Source organism: Mustela putorius, unplaced genomic scaffold (genome assembly GCF_011764305.1).
Source record: "Mustela putorius furo isolate JIRA1106 unplaced genomic scaffold, ASM1176430v1.1 tig00003942_pilon_pilon_pilon, whole genome shotgun sequence".
In the NCBI taxonomy this organism is placed as follows: Eukaryota; Metazoa; Chordata; class Mammalia; order Carnivora; family Mustelidae; genus Mustela; species Mustela putorius.
The window spans coordinates 6,984,763-7,010,833 of NW_025422087.1; the positions used below are offsets into that span (position 1 = coordinate 6,984,763).

General features: G+C 38.9%; 1 protein-coding gene across 10 annotated transcripts in view; it reads left to right on the top strand.

Annotated features, from left to right (window-relative positions):
* Positions 1 to 26,071, top strand: part of FRY (FRY microtubule binding protein) — a 433,556-nt gene that overhangs the window by 287,942 nt on the left and 119,543 nt on the right. For all 10 annotated transcript variants that reach the window (XM_045069583.1, XM_045069582.1, XM_045069576.1 and 7 more), the window contains 7 exons: positions 3,799 to 3,902; positions 4,375 to 4,483; positions 6,140 to 6,226; positions 10,921 to 11,092; positions 12,437 to 12,569; positions 16,331 to 16,438; positions 24,494 to 24,752. In XM_045069583.1, coding sequence (XP_044925518.1) covers positions 3,799 to 3,902; positions 4,375 to 4,483; positions 6,140 to 6,226; positions 10,921 to 11,092; positions 12,437 to 12,569; positions 16,331 to 16,438; positions 24,494 to 24,752 — 972 coding nt within the window. The remainder of the gene's footprint in view (positions 1 to 3,798; positions 3,903 to 4,374; positions 4,484 to 6,139; positions 6,227 to 10,920; positions 11,093 to 12,436; positions 12,570 to 16,330; positions 16,439 to 24,493; positions 24,753 to 26,071) is intronic.

Consider the following 26,071-nt stretch of genomic DNA (forward strand, 5'->3'; position numbering starts at 1 on the left):
ACCACCTTACACCAGTTAGAATGACCAAAATTAACAAGACAGTAAACAATGTGTATTGGAGAGGATGTGGAGAAAGGGGAACCCTCTTACACTGTTGGTGGGAATGTCAGTTGGTGCAGCCCTTTTGGAAAACAGTGTGGAGATTCCTTAAGAAATTAAAAGTAGAGCTACCCTATGACCCTGCAATTGCACTACTAGGTATTTATCCCAAAGATACAGATGTAATGAAAAGAAGGGCCCCCTGTACCCCAATGTTCATAGCAGCAATGGCCACAGTTGCCAAACTGCAGAAAGAACCAAGATGCCCTTCAGTGGACGAATGGATAAAGAAGATGTGGTCCATATATACAATGGAGCGTTGTGCCTCCATCAGAAAGGGTGAATACCCAACTTTTGTATCAACATGGACGGGACTAGAGGGGATTAAGCTGAGTGAAATAAGTCAAGCAGAGTCAAGTATCATATGGTTTCACTTACTTGTGGAACATACACAGAGGACATTGGGTGAAGGAGAGGAGAAGTGAGATGTGGGAAATCAGAGGGGGAGAAGAACCATGAGAGACTGTGGACTCTGAGAAACAAACTGAAGGTTTTGGAGGGGAGGGTAGTGGGGAGATAAGTGAGCCTGGTGGCGGGTATTAAGGGGGGCACATATTGCATGGAGCACTGGGTGTGGTGCATAAACAATGAATTTTGGAACACTGAAAGGAAATAAAATAAAATGGAAAAAAAATTGAAATTAAACAGAAGCCAGCACTATGAATTGTTTAAACTAGAGATCTCTGTTAATCTCCTTAATAAAGCTTAGGTGATGTTTGCCCTACCCCATCATGATTCACAGTATGAGATAAAGCACATGAGAGAATTTTGAATGATACACTATGCAAAATATAAAATACATATACTAATATAGAGAAATTAACAAAGGAAGAAACATCTCTACTGGAATGGAAGCTCCCCCAAATCAGAGCATGTTTGCTGCTAGATCCTGGTGCTTTGTATGTAATAATAGTTACTATGGACAAGAACAGTGCTAAATATCCTATATGCATTAGCTCATTTAATTCTCAATGTTCCTATGAGGAGCTTCCCTGAGGCTGACCACACCACTAATAAATTGCAGAGCAAGGATGGATTCAAACCCAGGCAGTGTGTGCCTAGAGTCTGCATTTAACCACCATGTAAGCACATCAGAGACATTTACTAAGTTGGAGGGATTGGAGTAAGGATAATTAGAATTCCCCAAGTTTTTAATGACAGAATATTTTAAATGTAACTTTATCAGTTTAGTAGTTTACTTAAACTTCATTTATATAACCAAGCATGCAAATCAAACAGGCAAATTGTAATTCTTTATATATCAGTATATGCTTTAGAAAGTTGTGGTCTTTTTCTTCCTACAGCTGGAAAAGTAGTTATAAAGTTTATTTGAAAGAATAAACATGGAAAAATATCTGATAAAACCCTTTAAAAAGAAAAAGAAAAAAAAGAAACTAGTGGAGGATGGAAGATAGTCCATACCAGATAATAAAACACATTTGTTTTATTTTTTTAAGTTCTTATTTAAATTCCAGTTACTTAATATAACAGTATAATACTGGTTTCTGGTGCACAATATGGTAATAAAACACATTTTAAAGCCTCAAAACTTAATTGATATTAATTGGCCTGTGAATAGACAGACTAATAAGACAAACTCTAAGAACAGACCTGAAAGCATGTAGAAATCTAGAATTTTATAATGATCACACCAAAATTTTATTCTATTTCTCCTAAAGCTAAAAAAATTCTTAATTGCTTTTTCCATAGAATTTATTTACATAAATAGTCTAGAAATGAACTTTATCTAAACACTTATGAATTCTATAAAAATCAGTATCTAAATTATCTACACTAAGAATAAAAGAGCTAAAGCAATTATGACAAGATAAAAAAATGAGTAAGGGTGGAAAAGTCACATAAAAGCAAAAAACCTGTAAGAAAGTTAAGAGTGACATTTAAATACTGTTCAGCACACATTTATCGACCCCCTGAAGAATGCTGGAAATTGTAATAGATGTCAAGGTAAACAATTCCCCTTCCTTTTGGACATCTAAATAAGGTTGTATGCTAGAGGTTGTATGAAAGTCAGAAGACACTCAGGACAGAATAATTAGCTTTAGTGGGATGGGGTTGAGGACTGGGGAGGAACCAGAGAGTCTGCACAAAGGAGGGACATTCAAGTAGACTGTGAAGGGGTAGGGTTCACCCAGGGGTGCCTGGGTGGCTTAGTTCATTAAGCATCTGCCTTCGTCCCAGGTCATGATCCCAGGGTCCTGGGATGGAACCCCACATTGGGCTCCCTGCTCAATAGGGAGCCTCTTTCTCCTTCTCCCTCTGCCTTCCGCTCCCCACTGCTTGTGCATGCTCTCTCTTTCTTATCAAATAAATAAAATATTAAAAAAAAAAAAGATACCCACTCCTGACATGGAAATGGAATGAACATGGTCTAGCTAGAGTTTAGGGAGCTTGTAGGAGACTAGAGGAAAAGGAGGCAGAAACCACATATTGATCGGTCAGTTATGCCCTGCCAAGAAATGTTGCCTGGATCCCACAGGCATCAGATAAACCACCCAACCCGTGATTTTTAAATCAAGAGGAATATAATTAGGGTAAGATGGGCAGTGGGGAAAGGATCAATTCTTTCCTCTATGGCTTGTTATTGCCTGGAAGCCAGCATCTCTGCCATAGCTGGTCTGCCCGCCTCTGCTCCTTTCCCCACACTGTATGCAGGATCTTCTTCCGTGGTCTCCTTGATCTTAGTGGTGTCCCGTCACCTCATAAGAACCCTGGTCTTTTTAGTAATCATGGCAAGTGGGGTCCCAGATGGGACCCCTGCCTTCCTCCCAGACCTCATCAACCTCTACTCTTTCACCTGGCCCCATGCTCTGATGTATGAATTGTTCCCAGGTTCTCAAACATGACCCATCTTCTCCAGCTCTCTTAGTTTCCAAGTGTTCCCTATTCCCATCATCTTTCTACACTGTTCACAGTTTCACACTGTGCCAAACACAGGACCTGGCCCACTGTAGCCACTCAGATGTTTGGTTGAATGAACACATGAGTAAATGAATGAATTAAAGTTCATCTGAGTTTTCATCTGTCCCTGGAAATTTTTCCTGACCCTCCTTAAGTTTTCCATCGCTTACTCTTCTTTCCATTCTCTAGCTCCTCTCCCTACCAGTTTTTTCTACTGCCTTAAGAGTTGATTGCTTATTATCTATCTCTCATCCACCAGAGGTTGTGAACAACTTAAGGAAGGGGATTATCTTTTATCTCTATATCCCATGTCCTAACACCCTGCTTAGTATACATTCATCTCCATAAATATTTATGAGTAATTAGATGAGGACCTGGGAAGTTTCGGGAATCAAAGCAAAAAGAGCATAATCAATTATAGACAGAGAACATTGATTCTCTCTTAATGCTAGAGAATACAGGCTTCCTAGGGCTGGAGGAAGAAGACAATTTCAAGCATTCATATGGCAAAGGAGAGAGTGACATGATTTCCCCCTGAACTACTCTGTCCTGCCCTCATGACCATTTAGATCCTTCCTCATAGATTATTTACCCAATGGGCACCTGAAGTCACATACCCCACAAATCCCAAAGGATTCAGGTGCCTCATAGGGGCCCTGCATGTCTAGGAATTCAGAAAAAGTATTCTCCATATATTACCATTTAATCTTTTTTTTTCCACTTAAGCTTAAAATTAAATCTTAAATCTAATGCTATCTTACATCTTGGTTTCTGTCATAGAATAAAGACCCCAAGATGGCTCGAGTTGCGCTGGAATCTCTGTACAGATTACTTTGGGTTTACATGATTCGAATTAAATGTGAAAGCAACACAGCCACTCAGAGGTAAGGAGCTGGTTTTGGTTAATTAACTACATCCCTGAGTTAATGGTAACCATTTTTCAGCCAATGAGGTGATTTATTTTTATTGCTACCTATACTAACCAAACTAGTAACCATTCAAAGTTGACAGTTTCTAAAAGATATAAGTGGTAAAGACATTTTCAAGCTTTTCTTAGTCATTGCTCAGCAGCTGTTAACAGAAATTTCAGCCTCTACCGGGATCAAGAGGCTCCATGTCCAAGACTGCATTCACCATGTTAGCAAAGCAAATGGCTTTTATTTTCCAACTGCCCTTAGTTTTGCAGAAAACTTTTCATAGAGTAATTATGCTAATGGAAAGGGATGAAGTGGTTTGTTTTCTTTTTCCGAATTCTCTCTGATACATAGATAAGATGAAACATCTGCCATTTTCCCTTACAGAACTGGAGCTCAGCCAATCTTGCTTGTCTTCTCTTTTTTTCTTCCTATCTTTCAGCCGTCTTATAACCATCATCACAACACTTTTCCCCAAAGGGTCCCGTGGTGTGGTGCCAAGGGATATGCCTCTGAACATCTTTGTGAAAATCATCCAGTTCATTGCCCAGGTAATGGAGAAGCTTCTGGCAGTAGGAGTGATCTAATTGCCTTCAAGTAGCCAGTCTCTTTCCTAGGAAGTACTACCAGATGAAGAGTTTAAAGTAGTACCTTATGTGTAAAGAGTTTTCAGAATGGTTTTGTGAGTGTTTTCACACATGGCTTTTTTTTTTCTTCCAAACAAATAGTGACGTGTACGTCAAATGTTTTCAGCATTTGACAAATGACGGAACTGAGAGACAGAGTTTGGGTGAGACATCTAAAGTCACAGAGCCTATTAGTAAAAGGGTCTCTTGACTCCTAGTCCCAGTTTTGTCATGATTCTCAGCTCTGGATTCTGCAAGTCAGGAGGAAGCAAGGCGTGTGATGTTTGGAGGAAATCAAAAGATGATTTTGTGAAATTTGAAGAGTAAATAAAAATGTTCTTTCACCCTGTGAGAAAGAAGAGTGAAATAGGAATATTAGCATTTCTTAAGCACTTACTCTTTGCCAAGAACTTTTCTAAGAACTTTGCAGGTATTAATTTCCTTTAAAATTGGGTCCAATAATAATAAACATGGTTTTTAGTATTTAGTTTACTTTATAGACCCAAAATTTTTACTTTTTAAAACACTTTGTGGGTGAATTGTTATGTTCCACCTTTGACTTCCTTACCATTTACAGAACAAGGGGAAAAGATCATTTTTCCCTTTCATCCTCTGCCACAAGCCAGCTCCGTACCGTTCACAAGTCAGAGAACCTCTTTCTTCTGTTTCTTTATTTGTAGAATGTAGGCGAGATTCTTGCCTGTTGTACTTCAGAATGCCATGTGGATAAGGAGAAATTATAGGCATGAAATTACTGTTAGGTACAATTGATACTGATTTAAAGATATAAGGTTCAGTTGTTACTTCACAGACGACTTAATATTAGATATCTCTCTGTGTGTTTGGTATAATGAGATGCCTCTGTAATATGTGCACTTAGGGAAAAGACATTCCTTGCTTTGCAGGCAGATGAATTAATGTGATTTTTCTGCATATAGTTATCATGTGGCTGAGAATGTACTTTGATTATTCTGGACTATGTCATGTAAATTGAACCTGTCCTATCATAGTGGCCACTGTCTCTAGCTATTAGCATCCGTCTTATGCTTCCCTACTTAAGTACCATTGCATATCTTATTTGTTGATTATTCACTTCCCTTGCAGAATTGTCCATTAAAATATGAGCCAAGGGATTTGAAATGTTAGAGGATAAGAGAAAATGGTCATTTTGCAGTGGTATTTCTAAAAATACATTTTAAACTGAGTTTCAAGAAGTTATCAGCATTTGCTACACAAGGAGGAAGTATTGAGACTATGGATAAGCCTCCATGGTGTTTGGGGTTCTCATTTTGGGGGGATTTGCTTCTGTTTTTGTTTTGTCGTTAGCCATTCCATGCTTTAGAGGCTAATTCCACATATTATATAATGAAAGCATCCTTGCACAACCCATGAAAACAGAGGCAGCTTCACCCAAGCTTCCAGTGGGCACGGTCTTCCTACAGGGTTTCTCTTGATGCACGAAATTGAGCAGTGTCTTGCTTCTTTTAGCAGCCACCTGTTTGGTGCTTAGAATAAAAATAGACATTTTGCATTGAACTTGTATTTTAACATCTTTGTTTTGTTTTCTCTTTTTCACTACAGGAACGTTTAGATTTTGCAATGAAAGAAATTATTTTTGATTTTCTTTGTGTGGGAAAACCAGCAAAAGCTTTCAGTCTCAATCCAGAGGTATGAATGATCCTTTTATGTACTTGCAACAGAGCATGTATGGACAGAGCCATACCTTTACTTCACAACTTTGGGGAAAAGGACAAAGGACATTTCTCTAAAAAGTCTTCTGTTTGTTTCTGTCCATGTTATGTGACTAAATAGTATGGATAATGGAATTTCAGAAGTCAGGTTTTGAATGAATAGACTTCAGTCAGTGATTAGATACCCTCTTTGTGCAGAGCAGTTGGAAATTTGGGGGTTTTAATGTTCAAAACTACAAAAAGATGTTTGAGTATCTTCTTCCATTTCTCTTGGGCTTATAGGGTTATGGGAGAGTTTATCAGTAGTTGTTAATTAGAAGCTTAAAGGCATATTTATGACCCCCCTAAATAACACACACAAGGGGGAGAAGAGTCTATAAAGCAGACTCACACACTTGATCTAATATGTTTTAGGGCACAGCTTCTCAAGGGATATATGCAATTTGTGTCTTAAATAATATTTTGGAAATAGCTTGTGGAACAAGGCCTGGAGATGTAAAGGATTCTCTTACTACGAAGTCTATAGTGTCCCACAATAGTTAAATAGTTTCCAGTTACATGTCTCATTTTAGTTCAGACTAAGATGGTTTCCTATATGCATCCTCCTCATCATAAGAATTTACTCATCTGTGAGAAGTTTCTAGGTCATCCATTTCTCTCATTCTTGCCTTGACCTAAAATTACATGGACCTGGGGTCCTGGTGAGTCCCAGAGGCAAAAAGAAGAAATAAAAGGCATATGGAATGGGAATGAAGAAATAAAACTCTTTATTCACCAACAACATGATTGCCTATGTAGAAAATATCAAAGAATCTACCGAAAACAATAATTAACAAATCCTTTTAGAAAGTTTGTAGGTTACAAGATAAGAATATAGGGACTTCCAAGCTGGCTCAGTCAAAACAACATGCGATTTCTTGATCTCAGGGTTGTGATGTTGTGTGTGGAGCCTACTTGAAAAAAAAAAAAGATAAATATATAAAAACAATGTATTTTTATATTATGGTAATAAAAATAGAAATTGAACAACTTACAATAGCAATGAAAACAAAAACTCAATAAATTTAACAAATTATGTATAAGGTTTATATACTGCAAACTAAAAAACTTTGAGAAAAATCATAGACAACCAAAATAAATGGAGAGAAATACTGTTTGTAGACTGAAATATTTAAGATTGCAAAAAGCTCAGTTGTCCCCAAATTAATCTATGTATTAAACTCTAAAGCCAATAATAATCCCAATTAAAATCCCTATAGCATTTTATGTAGAAATCAATAAAATCATTCTAAAAGTTATGTGGAAACTATCAGGAGCTAGAATAATTCAGAAAAAAAAGAAAATTGGAGGACTAGCATGTCCTGGTTTCAAAACTTACTATAAAGCTCTAGTAGTATCATTCTGGCCGAAGAGGTAATGTCAAGACCAATGGAACAGAACAGAGAATCCAGAAAAAGATCTATGCATCGATGGTCAGTTTGTTTTCAACAACAGTTTGAAGCTGTTTCGATGAATAAAGTGTCGTCTTTTCAAGGAATGGTGCTGGACCATTGGATAGCCACTTGCAAAATAATGAAATTCAGCCCATAATTTGCACAGTGAGCAAAAATTAAGTCAAAATGAATCATAAACCTAAAGGTAGAATCCAACATTGTAAATCTTCTAGAAGAAAACAGAGGATAAAAATCTTTGTGACTTTGGTTGGGTGAAAATTTCTTAGGACACAAAAATCATAAATTACAAAAGAGAAAAATTGATAAACGTCATCAAAATTAAAAATGTCTGCACTTTAATAAATACTGTTATTAAATAAGCATAGAGCCACTGACTGGGCAAAAATACTTGTAAAACACATATTGGTAAGGCATTTGTACCCAGAATATGAAGACCTCTTACAATTCAACAGTGGAAAAAGAAACAACCCAGTTTTTTAAATGGGTGAAATGAAGAGCCTGTTCCCCGAAGAAGAAATACAAATGACCGAAAAACTTATGAAAAGATGTTCCACATTGTTAACCATTGTGGAAATGCAAGTTAAAACCACAGTGAGATGTACTGAGAAAGACTTAGAGCATTTGGAATTTCATACTACTTTGGTGAGAATGCAGAAATACACAATCATTTTAGAAAACAGTTTGGGAATTTCTTTTAAGGTTAAATATACACTTACTTACCATAGGATCCAACTTTTATACCCCAAGGCATTTATCCTGGAGATATTAAAACTCCAAAAGTCCAAAAGGGTGTGTATGAATATTTATAGCAACTTAGTGACAGCCACTAAAAATAGGAGAGGAATTAACATTCAACAACTAAGTTCATAACAAGTCAGACATCCTTAATACAGTGGAATACTATACTACAGTGGAATACTATTCAGCAGTGAACAGGGACACACTACTGATTTTGCAACAACATCGCAAAAGCTTGACATTAAATGAAAGAAGCAAAACACAAAGGCTATGTACTGTTTGATTCCGTTCTGGAAAAGGCAAAACTATCAGGCAGAAATTAGACAACGATTGTCAGATGCTGGGTTGGGGGGGTGTCCACTGACTGTAAAGAGGCACAAGGGAACTTTCTGGGATATTGGAAATAATTTTATATCTTGACTTTGACGGCAGTTTTACCTGACCATATAGGTTTCTCAGAATTCAAAGAACCATACAACAACAACAAAAAAGTGTGTGTTACTCTGTGTGAATTATGTCTCAATAAACTTGAGAGATTCTAGAGACACCTGGGTAGTTTAGTTGGTTAAGCCACTGCCTTTAGGTTAAGTCATGATCCTGGAGTCCCAGGACTGAGTCCCGCATAGGGCTCCCTGCTCAGCAGGGAGTCTGCCTCTCCCTCTGACCCTCCCCTTTCTCATGCTTTCTCTCTCAAATAAATTTAAAAAATAATAATAATAAATAAAAATAATAAAAAATAGAGATTCTAACCTACAAATATATAATTACCAGCAAGAGCACTAATCTTCACCATAGCCCTGTATGATCAATAGGAATTATTACCCTCCTTTTACAGAAAGAAAGCTGAAACTTGGACTTCGGAAAGTTAAATAATTTCTTAAGACCAGACAGATAATAAAAAGGGAGTAGTACAATGCAGAACTATATAAAATACAAAAAGGAATTGTTTATGAGATGAAGTAAAAAATATGTGTCCCAAACTATCCCAATTACTTCTGCACTTAGTGTTATCCTGAGAGAAGGAAAGCAGAGACAACGGGCTGGGGTGGTTCATAAACTGGTTAAACCACTTGCAAATAATTGAGGCTTGACCATTTCCGTCAATCCATGGCTCTTCTACTGATATTGCCTTTCCTGAGTTGAACATTCTACTTCCTCACCCAAAACAGTGCTATGTCTTGAGAAGAATACACAAGCCTAGAACGCATTTCATGAACTACTAAAATAAATGAGGAAATGAATGGACTTTCATGCCCAGTTAATTATTTTAAAGTTAATGCTCTTTCATTCTAGAAACGAGGGAGAGAATATTATTAAAGGCTATGAAATCAGAAAGTACACATTGCATCAGTACAGATGTTCAAGTCCTAGCTGAAATATCATCTTTCCTTGGGGCCTGAACAGTTTCAAAATGAATACAACATTATTTTTTGTTATAGAATATAATTATATACCACAGAATAGACAGTTTGGACAAACCTGACTTGGAAGTTTGGCTTTCTAACTACTTCACCTGAAAAATGGGAATAATTATACGTTCCTAGCAAGGCTATTTTAAAAATTGTACATTCCTAGCAAGGCTATTTTAAAATGGTCAATTTAATGAACAATTCTGGATACCTTTTAGGGACTCAGTAGATTATCTTGTTGATAGTAATAAGTTTTATTTTCTGCTTTAGATAGGAGCCTACTTTGGAAACTTATTACTTCCTATAATATGTTTTCACATATTACTTGATGAAAATATGAGTATAAATGTGTTACACATGGCTGTTAAGGAAATACAGATGTTTTAGTACCTTCTGACATTTTAAGACATTGTTACTGGTAGCAACTATCTCACCGAGTCATCTTTCAGAGCCAGTATTATCCCTTACCTGAGCCAGAGGAAGATAATGATCTGGTTCAGAATGGCATTTCTTCTTTGAAGCCCATGTGTTTTATCAGTAACAAGTTCAGCGGCATGGAATTTTTAAAATTCATTTTCAAACTTACCAGTCTTTTTGAATCAAGAGTCATCATCCCGCAATTCAGAGCAGACCGTCTGTGTTTTGTGATTCACAGTTGGAATTCCTGTTGTTTTTATTTGGTCTTTGTGAATTAACACATGTGGCATCTCTCTCCATCCAGGAGATCTATGAGTCCCTAGTTTACCTCAGTTTACTTTAGCTGCAGCTGCTCCAGAAGATGGCTGCCTTTGCATTTGAAGTGCACCAAAACAGCATGAGTATGATCATCTCAAACATATACCCTCCAAGTAGAGCAAAAATCTTTCTGCTGGTTTTCTAGTAGTGTGCCAACAAACAGTGACAGAAACATAATTTTAGGTTCGTAGGTTTGACCTAAAGTCTTTTGCCTTTTAAATTACTTTCTCATACTAATGTAGATAGCAAGCCGTGCTAAGTTCTCTCAAAGACTGATTGTTTAATGCAACTATAATGGGTTTTTCTTTTTATCGTGAACACATTATCTCTTACAGAGAATGAACATTGGTTTACGGGCCTTCTTAGTAATAGCGGATAGCTTGCAGCAGAAAGATGGTGAGCCTCCCATGCCAGTGACAGGAGCTGTTCTCCCTTCAGGAAACACATTGAGAGTGAAGAAAACGTATCTGAGTAAAACGCTAACTGAAGAAGAAGCCAAAATGATAGGTGGGTCTCAAAGTTTTGTTAGAGCTGGGCCTTGTGAAGTCCTTATAATGACCAGAGGATCATTACCCTCAGTGAGATACACTGTTAAAAAAATTTAATAGAAGTAACTGGTAGGACATTCCAACATTGTTTTGATTGATTCATGCTGTGCTTTGTTTTACTGCCCTTTAAACTTCCTGGAACTTCCTGGTAAACATTTTGCCATTTAAATGTTAGACTTTTATCTTTGGTCTTTTCAAATTCCTAATATTGATTATCTACATTTTACAGTAAATTTCTAAGCCATCTGTATCCTTTGGTAGATAATCCTGTTTATAAAGCAACCATATAAATATTCATTTGTTAGTTTGTTCATTTTTTATAGTTCCTTTCCTTTTTTTTTTTTTCAGCAAAATTAGTTTAATCTGTGTTTTAAACATTCCAGATCCCACACACTCCAGGTTATATTGTGGGTTTAGCCTACATGAGATTATTTTTTTTTTTTAGTTCAGCTATTTTAACCCAAAGAGATGATTTCTTCCTTGTTGAATCCCTGAATTTAGAAACCTACTACAACCTTTGTTAAAATAATTTTTATGTCAAAGACCCTAGGGAAATTTGAGGAGACTTCTTCACTTTAAAATATTTATCTTTAATTAGGAAATGCTCAAATGAGTTCAGACAGATTTAATGGATGAGAAATAATCATTAACAATTATTTCATTGGAGTACAAATTTTAAATACAGAATAATTTGTTTTTCATTTGTATTACACACATAAATATATAAAATGCATATATGTATGTGAACTACATAGGCTATACATGTCTTTCATAGTAGAACATTGACACTGTAATTAATGAGAACAGTAAAAATACTATAACTAAAATATACTTTCTTTCATTTTAAAATTTATTCTATGAAGTCATTTTTATCTTAGTAAAAAACATCCACACATATGTTTCAGAGAATAATAGTTATTATAATCTGAACCCCAAGTGAGAATTAATTTTTATTTATATAATCAATAACGGTGGTGAATTTTCTTGTACTACTCAAAAACATAAAAATTCAAAAGTCAACCTTTTTATTCCCTCTTCGTTTTAACTCTTCTAGAAAATTTTTCCCTCTGAAGAATTAGAATTTCTATTTATTAAATTCAAGTGATTATTTGGTGCATATCCACCAAGTCCAGGACACTGTGCTAAGAGTTCTATGGAAAAGGGATTGAATTAGGATCTGCTTAATGAAGTCATTGACCCATAGATGGTCTTCAGTAAAAACATGTCATAAAGGATGAACAAACTAGGATTTCATTCCTTGATGGATTTAGTCAAAGATGTAACTACAATGCATGTTTTCCAGGCATGTCACTATATTACTCTCAAGTACGAAAAGCCGTGGACAACATTTTAAGGCACCTTGATAAAGAAGTAGGAAGGTGTATGATGCTAACAAATGTTCAGATGCTAAACAAAGAACCCGAAGACATGATCACGTGAGTACAGTGAGGACAATGTTGCTAATTAGCCAGAATGTACCAGCAGAGATTTCTCTCATTTATTCTTCCCACATATTCTGTATTTGTTCTCCTCTTCCTAGCATCAGAGTTCTATGAAGTATTAAGGATAGTAAAAATGTCCTTTGACAGTATTTTACTAACTCAAAAAATAAGGTCAAACCTGAGATTGATCTATTTCACATATGTCTCAAGTACCATTGGACCAGTAAGTTAGAAAATGGACCCCAAGTCTCTTTCACTGGTCCACACTTTCCAGAAGGGAGATTTTGCTCCTGAGCTCTGTCACTATCTGTGTGCTATGGTGATTTCCCCACTTTACAGACATTCTATCTTTATAAGTCAAATTCGCTTGTGTCTAGTGACTGTTCCTGAACTGTGAGAGTTAAATGTGCCTAATAATCTCTATGCAACCGTGTCATAGCAATACTGGATCTTAAAAAGAAAAAAATTGTAGTTTTGAATGTAGAAATCAGATGTTCTTAGCCAAAATCTAAGATGTAGCTTTGTAATTAGAGCTCTGCAGAAGAGACTCCTATAACTTGAATTTGCTGTTTTGGATTAATGATGGCAGGAACTAGGATTAGGTGATAAATTTACATTTTAAAAGACTTCAGACTTTGTTGTTGAACTATGAATTAAGTTATATTCGGCTCCTGTGGCATAATTTCCCTAAAATGTAATAGGGAACCTTTCCTTTCTTCCTCAGCATCTCTGGTTCCAAAAACCACAGTTAGTTGAAAGGTTGTACCTATACAGGGAAATTCAAATTGTGGGTGTGTATTTTTATTACAATGGCAGCATGTGAAAAATGAAGTATGATGCAATAATACATGATAAGACAAAGGAAAACATACAAAATTATTTTAAATGCATATTTAGCGGTATATAAAATTAAAAGGTAAACCCCTCCTCAGAGGTCTACTTGATATCTGCGACTATTCCTTGACTCAGTGTGATTCCTTCCAGAATTTTCCATTTGTCACAATATGTGTACACAATATATATACACAATATTTGTACACAAATATATGTACATGTGCATTTGTTGTGCAAAAATGGGATTTTACAATGCATATTATCCTGCAGCTTGCCATTCATTTGCTTTAAATGATCACATTTAAATAAATCACAAAAATTAAAGTTGACAAAGATGAATCCCATTATATGTATTGTCTCCATCTCCAGTTCTTACCTCACATATTGCCAGATTGTCAATCAAATTTTAACCCCATTAGGAGATACTAATACTAAATACTAATACTAAAGCAATTTTCAACTGATAATATAAAAAATATAAGAAATGTTTTTAAAACTTCTGCATTGTAGTTGTTTCCCCTAAAATTTGTAAAGAAAGGCTTTTAAAGGAAAACGATATTTACGATCAAGAGATCATATGAGAGGGTAGTTGGGTTATGGAGAGTTACGGTAGTTGGGGAGAGTATGTGCTATGGTGAGTGCTGTGAAATGTGTAAGCCTGATGATTCACAGACTTGTACCCCTGGGGTAAATAATACATTATATGTTAATAAAAATAACTTTTAAAAATGGGGGGAAAAAGAGGTCATACAATAGGGTCAGGACCAAAACAATATATTCAAACTTTTTTTTTTTAATTTTAACCAATACGTTGAACTTTTTCTAAGACGATTCTTTACTTTTCCCTATTCATCTTAAGACCCCCAAATGGGACTAGGAATACTTTCCTTGCTACATTTTAAGGTGGATGCCTGAGTGGAGAATAACTCATTGCTACATTTCCCAACGACAAAAAGAAACATTAGAGAATCATAAGCATTTGGGAGGAGACAGTTGAGGTCCACACCATGCTAACGGAAATCACCTTTGGAGTTGATAGTCAATCCTTCACTTTCCCATATCCTGCTTAGGGTATAAACTTGAATGTTAGCATTTTATGGTTGCACCATTTCCATTCTTCATCCCCTTTGTGGCACATGCTAGCAAATAATAACAGTATCTGTTCATAAAAATTCTGCTATTGGGGGTTCACTTCCTGTAAAAGCCCAGAGAGGAGAGCCTGGGTGACTCAGTTAAGTGTCTGACTCATCTCAGGGTTGTAAGATCAAGCTATGCCTGCAACTCTGCACTCAGCGGGGAGTCGGCTTGAGATTTTCTCTCTCCCTCTACTCGTCCCCCACCTGTTCATATGCACACACACTCTCTCTCTAAGATAAATAAATAAATCTTTAAAAGCCCAGAGGGCAAGGACTACAGTAGTAAAAGGAAATAATGCACCCATGAGAGTTTCTAATCTAGGCTCATTTTATCAGCCTGGAAGCCTGGCAGAATTTGCCTTACAAATTCAGGTCAATGGGGTCACCTGTTTTCCAACAAATAATGCCAGCTGCTTAAAACATCTGGTGAGCAAGCTAGGAGAACTATTGAAACAACTCACCATGTTGCAAATGAACAATTAGGAGCCATCCCTAGGTTCTAACTCTGTACAGCTATTTGGGGTGTCACCTGAAAACCTCTCGTTTCTTCAGCTGATTATAAACCAGTGTGCAATGGTCCCTTCTCCAGTCCTCGTGCACTCCATGCCAAAAGGACTATGGAAAAGGAGAGAAGATAATCCTATAACTTTCTGCAAAGACAGAGTATTTGAGAAGTCAACATATATGTGTTATTTTTCACATAAGCAGTTTTGTATGCATTCCTAACAAAGTTAAACAAAGCCATGCTAAAAAGCAGAATTGCCATCTGGTTATAGAGAGGGCAGATTCCAATTGCTGTGTTTCTATTCTGACCACAGTTACTATTCCAAGAAAGAATGACTTTATCCTACTTTGCATTTTCATCATTGTCTTTGTGTCCTACAATAGCGTTAATTTCATGACAGTTTTATATTTATTCTCAGAAGACTGAATTATCAGAATTTAAATATGTTGTTATATTTCACCACTTAGGTTCTTGGAAGGATATGATGGGTAGTATAGTTTTTCTTGATAAAATATGTGGATAAGGGTCAGTTACCTATTTGAACTACTAAAAATCGAAACAATTTGTCATAAAATGTAGCAGTCCTTCAGATTTTACAACAGAATGTACAAGATATTAATTATCTTGGCTTCAAGCATTCATATTCCCAAGGCGATGAAAAGAGGGAAGGAATCTCCATAGAGGTCAGGCTCATCAGAATAATTTTAAAACTCAGAATTGTGTGCAAAACTATATACATTTCAGGATTTTACTTGACATTACGAAAGACTTATTTTTGGAAGCACTTAATTTTTTAAATGACAGCAGGGACTCCAGAGGACAAGCATAACTCACTAGGGAGAGAAGCTTCCAGATGTCATGCTTGTTAGAGGCACCATTCCTTGTATCCACTAAAATCCTATTTTTAAATGCTGAGTGTAGAAATGATTGCACTGTATTTGTCCCCCGCGGGTGCATTTAGGCATGTCAGTGAATTCAGTGGTTTAAGTGCAGTCCATAGGGACCAAACCCCAGGGAAGCTGGCTGAATGGCAAACTGTATGGTAGAATACTGTTGACACTGGCATTTCTCCTTTTGGATATATACCTCTAAGATTCAAATCTCTGTACATTCTCTTAGAACTGGCCATTGTTCTAAAGGTCATAAACTTTGAGAATAATATACAGCAAACACCATGCAGTGATTCAGAAGTTGTCGATTCTAGTCTTTTTTCACATATTTGGTTGATTTTTTAAAAAAACTTTTGTAGCCTTTATCCTATGTTTGTTTTCAAATTCTAGGGGTGAGAGAAAGCCAAAAATAGATCTTTTCAGGACCTGTGTTGCTGCTATCCCCCGACTGCTTCCTGATGGGATGTCAAAACTTGAACTCATTGACTTGCTGGCCAGGTGAGAACTGTGGGTGTATTTGATTAAATGGATTGTAATCCTTTGTCATGATTCCTTAAAAAAAAAAAGAATTATTATTAAAAATTGACAAATATTTACTAAATGAGGCATTATTCTAGGTACTATGTATAAGCAAGGAAGAATTTAAAAAGTGTATGTTTTTCTCCCCCTGTTCAAGGGGGCTTAAAATCCAATGTAGAAGCAAATACACAAGCACCTAAGGTAACTGGCAATCCAAGGCCTGAAACTGTACAAACTAATGGCACAAACAGTGTGATATGGGAGTGAGTTCAGTGGGTAGTGGGATTACTGGGGACTGAGGAGGTCAGCAGATCAGTCCTGGGAGAAAGTGAATCTTGAGATAGGGCTCAGGAAGGAAAAGCATACCATGAAACACAGAGGTGGGGCCAGGAAATGAGATAAATCTGCCTGGAGAAGGGCTCATGCAGGGTCCGATTCCCAGTCTGACACCCACAGACCCCCGGGGCACCCAGAAGTTAGGAAATGGGGATCCTTAGCTAATTTTAGTGCTTCAGAAAGCTGCCCGAAGTCGTATATGTATCACTCTCCCAACGTTGTCCGTGAGAATGTGCAGTCCAACTAGAACCTCAAGTTAATTTGTTTTAAGTGAAATTATGTTGTTACAGTGAAGTAAGTGTCCTATTTCTCATGTTGATAAGTTCCAGTTGACAGTTATGTGTGTCTTTAATTTTAAAATCAAAAGTGACATTATGTAACAGCAATTTAGAACATGACATCCTTAGAAACATGGGTGTTTGAATGGAATGGAATGAAGAACAAAATCACCCTTAATGTGGAAAAAAAGAGAGAGAAAGGGAAGAAAAAGAAAGGAAGGGAGGAAAAGAGGGAGGGAAGGGGGGAGGAAGGAAAGGAGACGGAATTTAGAAAGTCAATGAAATAAGACCTAGAAAGAAGACTGGGGAGGTAGGGGCACCTGGGTGGCTCAGTCCGTTAAGCCTCTGCCTTCAGCTCAGGTCATGATCCCAGGGTCCTGGGATGGAGTTCCATATTGGGCTCCCTGCTCAGCTTCTCCCTCTGCCCCCTGGTGCTCCCCCTGCTTGTGTTCTCTCTCTCTCTCTCTGACATTTAATAAATAAAATCTTTAAAAAAAAAGAAAAGAAAAGAAAAAGACTGGAGAGGTAGATTTTCAGCTAATCTTTTCTATTAGCTGAGGCATTTGGACTGATGCAGTATTAAGAGAGAGAATAATGTGATAAAAAATATTTTAGGCTCTTAATCTGATAATGGTAGAATAGAGGAAAGCCAAGAGAAGGATAACAAATATTAATGCATTACGCATTACCTTGCTTACCCACATTTGCCAGCCCTTTTTGGAGAGCACCTTTCCCATCAGTATCCAAATGGAATAACCCAAGCCCTGGTCCCACGTGACTGCAGACCACCAGTGGCCGCCCCATGGCTTCTGAGTATCTCCACGGAGCACCACACTCCTGGTCATTGTGGTCATCATGCCTTCTGCGCTGGACGGCCAGTTTGGATTCCTGTTGATCACTCTCTCTGGTCCGTTAATGTCATTTGTAGCCTACTGCCCTCCAAGCGTAGACACAGCTGCCCCTTTCTTCCTGCCAGTCACTGCCGGCACAGGACAGGGCTGGCTTGTGAGGATGACTGGAGAGCCATTACTTTGAAAGCCACTGTTGGAAGCCCTGGTGCTCTCTGACCACAGCCATCCACCTTCTTGCTGGCTTTGGTCACTGCTACGTGTAACCTCTCCTTTCCTGTCATCAGCAACCTCCATTCTGTGCGTCCTTCTCTGTTCCATTCCATGTTTAGGACATATTTTAGGATTTTGAAGTTAAATGATTGGCAGCCTAGGTTGCTAATTTGTCTCAGGCTGACAACCAGAATGTGAGCAAAGAACACAATCATTGGAAGTAGGGAAGCAGCGGAAAAGAGGGAACCATAAGCCCGGATCACAAAGGGCCTTCCAGCGCTGGGCAAGAGGACCTAAGGAGGAATGAAGGGTAGATTCCCAAAGGATAAGAAAAAAGGTTATTTGGGAGTGAGAGAACCTCAGGAAGAAGAGGCTAAGATCCTATACTATTGAGTCTCCCAAGATGCTGGCAAAGCCAGAGAGTAAGAAATGCTGAGAGGCAGGTGTCAGGTGCCAAGGTGAAAAGCAGCCTGTCGCTGAGCCAGGGGTGACAGGGGAGGGGCTGGGTGAGTCGGAGTCTAGTGTGCACAGAGGAGGGGATGCTGAGTGAAAGGGTTGGACATGGCAGTGAGAAATTAATGGACAGAAGACTGCTCCTCATGGCCTCTGAGCCACCAGAGAATGGCAGAACACCATCTAGGAGATTTGGAGGAAATAGCAAAATCTGGGAATGAAATAGAATCATTTGGAAATCCTGAATTTTGCCTCCCTGCTTTTGCTACTTCCTAACCATGTGATCTAGGCAAATTATTTAAGCCTTCAGAGTTTTTTCCCTGATAAAATTGGAATAATACTGGGGCACTGGGTGCCTCAGTCCTTAAGTGTCTGCCTTCAGGTCAGGTCATGATCCCGGGGTCCTGGTGAATTGGGCTCTGACTCCGCAGGGAGTTGGCTTCTCCCTCTCCCTCTGCCCTTCCCCCTTGCTCCTGCTTTCCCTCGGTCACTCTCTCTCTCCCTCTCAAGTAAAGAAATAAAATCTTTTTAAATAATTGGAATAATATCGCCTATTTCATAAGATTGTGGAGAGGGCTACGTGTCACAGATGTGCGCTTTGGTTAATCCAGGGAAAATGTGTCAGCAGGGGAAAAGTTATCGGTTAAATTGAAGCAGAAGGAAAGTTTGCTGATGTCAGTGAAGTTTTAATTGGGGATGATTATGTGTACTAGGCCTTTGAAATACTGAGTTTTCTAAATGCCACGCACATTCAGGTACAGTCTGTGACACTATTTTGCTGTGACTGTATGGGAGATTCTTACTTCTGGATCACTCTGATCACCGAATCCAGTGACGCCTGGATCTGCAGAAGACCCTGGTGCCAGGCATGCCAAAGGGAATTCTGTTAGACATGGTTGGAATGTCCATGCTATTTATGGTGCATCGTGTTTATTATTATGTACATTCTTACAAAGCTCAAAGCAATGGGGACTGTTTTTATGAGGGGAAAGAGCAAATAAACATTCTTGAGGGTTCAAGGCTTAGAAATCAAGAAAATGACTGTGCTTGTATGGCAAGCCTGTGAAGAGACCTTTTCCATAAACTTTAGAAGCCGGAGGCTGTTCTCCTCAAGGAAGAGATAATGGAGGGCTGGACCTACACCCTGGATCCTGTTAACCTGTGAGAAAATGAGTCCCTAGATCCCCTTGAGAGGGTCCGAGGACAAAATGGAGAAATTCAACAGCAGTAAATGTGGGTTTCCAGCCTGTAGTATTCTTTACACTGTGGGGACATAGTGCATTCCCGTTTGGACCGAGTTGACTCTTGAGGCAATATACAGTCTAGTCAGAGAGGTATGAGACCTTTTAGTTCAGATGCTTCATGGTTACATCCTGCAGTACATTGTTACTGCAGAAAAACTTGGTTTTCTTTATTTTTCTTAAAGATTTTATTTGAGAGAAAAAGAAAAGGCACAAGCGGGGAGAGGGGCAGAGGGAGAGGGAGAAGCAGACTCTGTTGAGCAGGGAGCCCAACGCGGAGCTCTGTCCCAGAACCCCAGGATCATGACTTGCACCGAAAGCAGATGTTTCACTGACTGAGCCACCCAAGTGCTCCTTGGTTTTCTTTATAACTGGCAAAATAAGACCAACATTCATGTCAGTTCTCTGTCCCCATCCCCCAGCTCCGTCCCCTGAATAAGAAGGGGATCTGTCCCCCAAGGCCCCTTCCCAGCATTTCAGGTAATGGCTCAATGTCACAGACACTCTAACCTCAGACTCCTGTTAGTGTGTTTAGCATGACATTGTTGTATGGAATGAAATGGCAAACCCCTTTCTCCACGCTACTGCATTTCTGATGTTTTGTGTATTGCCCCGCCCACTTCTAATGGCAGCGTGTGAGCAATCTTTCTCCTTAGGCTCCATGGAGGCTCCATAGGCCCTCCTGACATCACAATAAGATCCCTAGGGAGGATTTCCTTCCTGCTCTCACAGAGCCTCCCCTTCCCAGTTGTGGGTGCTCACGGGGTTTTCCACATAGAAGGGAGGTTACTTGTGTCTTTGGGCGTAGGTATCATTTTTCTCTGACTGACCTCCCAGATGTTTCCTGCTCTGTCCCTTGACCACAGGAAGGACGTCTCCCTCAACAGTCTACAGGCTCCCGTCCTCTGTCGCTTCCCACAGCACTACCTATGCACGGAGGGGTTGCTGTTCCGTGTCTGCCCTCCTCTTTCCATAACTGGTCATGAGGTTGTGAGAATCACATAAATCACTTCACAGAGTGCCTAGAACACAGTAAGCTCTCAGCAAATGTTAGTTATTATTTTTAGGCATCTTTACATTTGAATAACAGATGATGCCTTGATGTACAATGCGTTTTCATGCACAGTATGTTAAGAAAGCTGGGCACATATTTATTCCTATTTTCGGAGAAGGAGATTTGAACTTCAGAAGAGGAAAGTCGGTTGCCCAAATGTACAGAATTTTCCTGCCGCCAAATGGCAGTGAGAAATGTCATTGGTTAGATTCAAAATGGGAGATAAACACTTTTTATGCAGTGTTTCCTTATAACTTGCGGCAATTTATGACATAGTGCATACAGAATTCCACAGTCTTCTGTGGTACCCGAAAAATATTTGCCATTTGCCATTTACCATTTGCTTTTCAGTCTAGGTCTGTACAGTGGAAGGTGGCTGGTTGTTCTGAGTGGCTTACTGAGAACTATAGTCTCAGTGCGTATATTGCTTCAATAAACCACTTTTCAATGTATTTTATTTTAATTGAGATACAGCTCAGAGCACTGTATGTAGATGGATGTTCACTCTTTGAGACCTGCAGAAAAGACATTCCAACCACTTCTGGTGAACTATTCCAAAGGCTAACCATCCACCTGTCAGCAGGTCCCTCCTTTTGGAAACCGTTGTCTCCTGGGCTTCACTTTAAACCCTTTTCTCCCTCTGCTGCCCTTGGTGATACTCTAGGGCAGCTGGTTCCTTACCTCTTCCTAATAACCTTTTGTTTATCCTGCAACAGTCCAGAAAGGGCTGTTTCTCCTGATGGATCTTTTTCTTCTGATCATGGTCCTGGATTTGCTCTGTGAATTTGAAGTCACTCCCTTCTGATTTGTGCACCTCACACTATAAAATTATTCAGATGTACTAAGCAGCTCCCATGTGACTCTGAAGCTCACCTTTATGAAAGTGCTTTCCACTGAGAGTCCTCTACAGAGGCTTGTTCCTAAAATATTCAGGATCATAGATAGCTTTAAGTATAATAAATAGAAATGACAAACTTAAGATGGAAAGATGACTTCAAGTGGGTTTTTTTTCCCCATAAACTAGCATTTTTGTTTGTTTGCTTTATAAACTAGTATTTTTAAGCCATGGCTGCAGAATGACTCAAGGGTGCATCTACTGCTTTCCCCCAAAGGGGTGGGCTTCAGGCCCTTTACCCAAGCTTCAACTCAGATTTTGTGCTGTACTTAAAACTTGCGGGGGGAAAAATAGAGCTGCTGATTAAAACACAAAGTTTGTAAATTCCTGCCATAGACAGTCCTTAATTGGAAGCTCAAGGTAAAGGCCTCTAGGTTTTCCTCCAGCAACTGTAATGCCTTCCCTGTAAGAGCTCTAGACTTAGTGGGCTAGGTCTAACCTGAAGAATCAGCTAATCATGTTATTCCCCTATATCTTTCAAGATACAGCTCATTTTTTCTAATAATATCTACCAGTTACTAAGTGCTTGCTACACACTCAGTGTGGTGTTATACACTGTATGTGGGTCATCTTCATGAACCACACAACAAGTTTGTGAAATATAAGTACAATAATTGTCCCCAAATGAGGCTCTGAGGCTGAGAGAGAGTGACTAACTAGCACAGGGTCCCACAGTTAGATCATCCTTCTCGGCATCTTCCTAGAACATCACTTGCTTTTGGGACAGGAAATATGTTTTTCCTGACTTGATATGTATCTGCTCATTAACAAGTTTTTGCCTGGTTTCTAAGTGTCAGATTTGGACCAATTAGTGTGCTTTATGCTTTAGAGAATAAGAAAGGTATTTGTTTTTCAAGTTTTGAAATCATGTTTATTCAAAAACATAGGACTGTACCAGACTTGTTTCAATTAAGGGTTAGAAGTCATTGGCTGGCATCCTGGACTTTGAGGATGTTCCTATACAATCTGGGTCCAAGTGTTTTCTTCTCTTCGCTGAGGATACTATCTGCCCTCTTTGGGGGGGCCCCTAGTGACTCAGCCATTATCTTCTCTGACATTGAACGCCTCCGGGCTGCTGAGTGCTGGAAACTCTACATCCTCAGTGTCTTTGATCTGTCTTCCTTTCTCACTACTTCTCTACCTTGGGTCAGCCACCCACCTGGCCCCCACCTATTGTCTGACACTATAGTGACCTTCTAGCTGGTCTCTGCCCCTACTCTGGTTGCTTCTCCAAGGCATTCTCCATATTCCTGCCTAACTTTTTTTTTTCCCCAGGTGTGAAGCTAATCATGTTATTCCCCTATATCGTTCAAGATACAGCTCATTTTTTCTAATAATATCTACCAGTTACTAAGTGCTTGCTACACACTCAGTGTAGTGTTATACACTGTATGTGGGTCATCTTCATGAACCACACAACAAGTTTGTGAAATATAAGTACAATAATTGTCCCCAAATGAGGCTCTGAGGCTGAGAGAGATTGACTAACTAGCACAGGGTCCCACAGTTAGTAAGCAACAAGTGGCAAGACACTGAGCTGGATATGCTGATTACAGAACACACACCATTAACCCCTTCCCTGCTGTATTGTTTCCCTGGGTGGACTGTAGACCCTTCCCTGAGCTCCTCCTGCTTCCTCTCCAGCAGCATCTCCCCCCTCGCTCCTGTAAGCACCCCACCCAATAGACACGGCCATACTGAACTCTGTATCTGAAGGGTTGTGTGTCTGAATCTGAGGAGATCTCAAAAATATTTGTTTCTTAAGTAAATGAATAAAAGAATCTATAAAACATGTTAGCTGATGACTCATACCAGTGTCAAGATTTAATTTTATTACAGTATTCTAGGTTATACCACCAATACCCTGGTATTCTTCAGCTGACTCTGATTTTCTCAACCTTGACGCTGTAGACATTTTGGTCTAGATAATTCTTTGTTGTAGGGAGTTGTCCTGTGCATTTTAGGATGCTTAGCCACATCTGTAGGTTCCACCTATTAGAGAGATGCTGATAGCCCTCTCTGAGTTGTGATGATCATTAATGTCTCTAGACATTACCAAATACCCCTTGGTGGAACGAGACCAATTATGGACCATTGATCTAAGCCTTACTTTCTCATTCTCCCTGAACTTCTGGGTGAGTCCCTTAGATTCCGTGGTACTCAGTTTTCTTATCCTTAAAAGTAATAGGGTTTAGGGTGGCTGGGTTACAGACACTGGGAAGGGTTTGTGCTATGGCGAACGCTGTGAATTCTGTAAGACTGATGATTCACAGACCTGTACCCCTGAAGCAAGTAACACATTATATGTTAATTTAAAAAAGTAGAAGGGTTTGATACTAATTTATTCTGTAGTCAACATTGTATTTAAAAGGATTCAGATTTAAAAAAAAAAAAAAGGATTCAGATATAGGTGAATGCCAGGTAATATTTTAGATTCCATCCTGAAACAGAAAAAGGACATTAGTGAAAAACTGGTGAAATCAGAATAAAATCTGTGGTTTAGTTAATAGCTTTGTACCCAGGTTAATTCCTTAACTCTGATAAAGGTATGCTGGTTCTATCAGGTGTCAACACAAGGGGAGCTGAATGAAGAGCAGGTGACAGGGTGACCCACTTTTAGACATGGATAAAAGCAGAGAACTATATTTGTTCTGTCACAAATCTGGAAGAAACATTAATAAACTAAAGGCTTTATTGTCTTTTACTCCCTTCACAGGCTCTCTATTCATATGGACGATGAGCTGCGACATATTGCACAGAATTCTCTTCAGGGTTTACTTGTGGACTTCTCAGACTGGAGAGAAGATGTACTGTTTGGCTTTACTAACTTCCTTCTCCGGGAAGTCAACGACATGCATCACACACTCCTTGATTCATCCCTGAAGTTACTGCTCCAGCTGCTCACCCAGTGGAAACTGGTCATACAAACTCAAGGAAAAGTCTACGAACAAGGCAACAAGATCAGAAATTCAGAGGTGATTTTAACACTCTTCCCACTGATTTATATTCTGCAATATAGTATTTGTGTGAATAAGCTGCAGCTTGGAGAACCTTTGGAGTTCTTACTTCCTGCCACCAAGGAACTTTCTCGAGACCTGGTGATGGCCGTTAATTTTTCCATGTTGCGTGAACTGTGACCAAGAAACTGAGGATGGATAGGCCTTTGCGTTAGATTTGTTATCATTCACAAGGCCATTCAGGGAATAGAAATTGCTTTTTTCAGAGAATTATGATTATAAATCTCTAAGAACAAATGACTATAAGCATGGATATAGAGCTGGGTATGGATATGCTTATCAAGCTGGAAAGGGATATTATGCATATAGAAAAGTTAGTTGCCCTCCAGTTGTTTTGTTTTTGGTTTTGGTTTTGGTTTTTGGGGTTTTTTGGCCCTATCATACATCACATTGGTTGTATTGTTCAATATCCACAGAGGAAAAAATATGCAGTCTTAGGATTTCTTTATTCCTTCCCACCTCGGTCCTAAATGCTAAAAATGAATGAAAACCTTGTGAAAAGCAGGTTATGGAGAAGTGTTGTCACAGAGAACAAGGGCAGTGGTGAACTTGACATTGGCAATGAGCGGATGGGAAAGAGGCCTGGGATGGGGCACCTGTGTGGCTCAATGGGTTAAGCCTCTGCCCTTGGCATGATCTCAGGGTCCTGGGATCAAGCTCTGCATCAGGCTCCCTGCTCAGGCTCCCTCTCTCTCTCTGCCTGCCTCTCTGCCTACTTGTGATCTCTCTCTCTGTCAAAGAAAAAAAAAAAGAAAAGAGGCCTGGCAAGGGAAGAGCACAGCTGAGAGGCTGAGGAACGTGAAAGCTTAGGGGAGAACAACAGCACTGAAGGAGCAGCCAGGATCCCCAGTCCTAGGTCATTCCTGTTTCCCTGTGTTATATACATGCCAAAGGATCATAGTAGACAAACAAGGGTTACATGTGTTTGTCAAAGGAAAACTGAAATGGTTGTGGAACCTGCCCTGTTGTCTAGGTTCCTTTTGCTTTAGACCCATTTAGTTGTGACTTGGGAACTTTCTGAACCCATGGCATAAACGTGCACACACTTAGATTAGAATCAAACACAAGAAACAAATACGCACATGTGACTAGAAAGTAAATGTTTGAAAATCCATTTGAATGGTCTCTACAAGTCTATAGGGAATCTGAGTCAAAACAAATGAGGCCACTTTGACTCAATTTATAGTGTCATCTCAAATGCTATATGGATGGAAGCAGTTTTGTTCTTATTAATATTAATAGCCTTTGAAAGTTCTCTCTTATCAAAGGTAACAGAT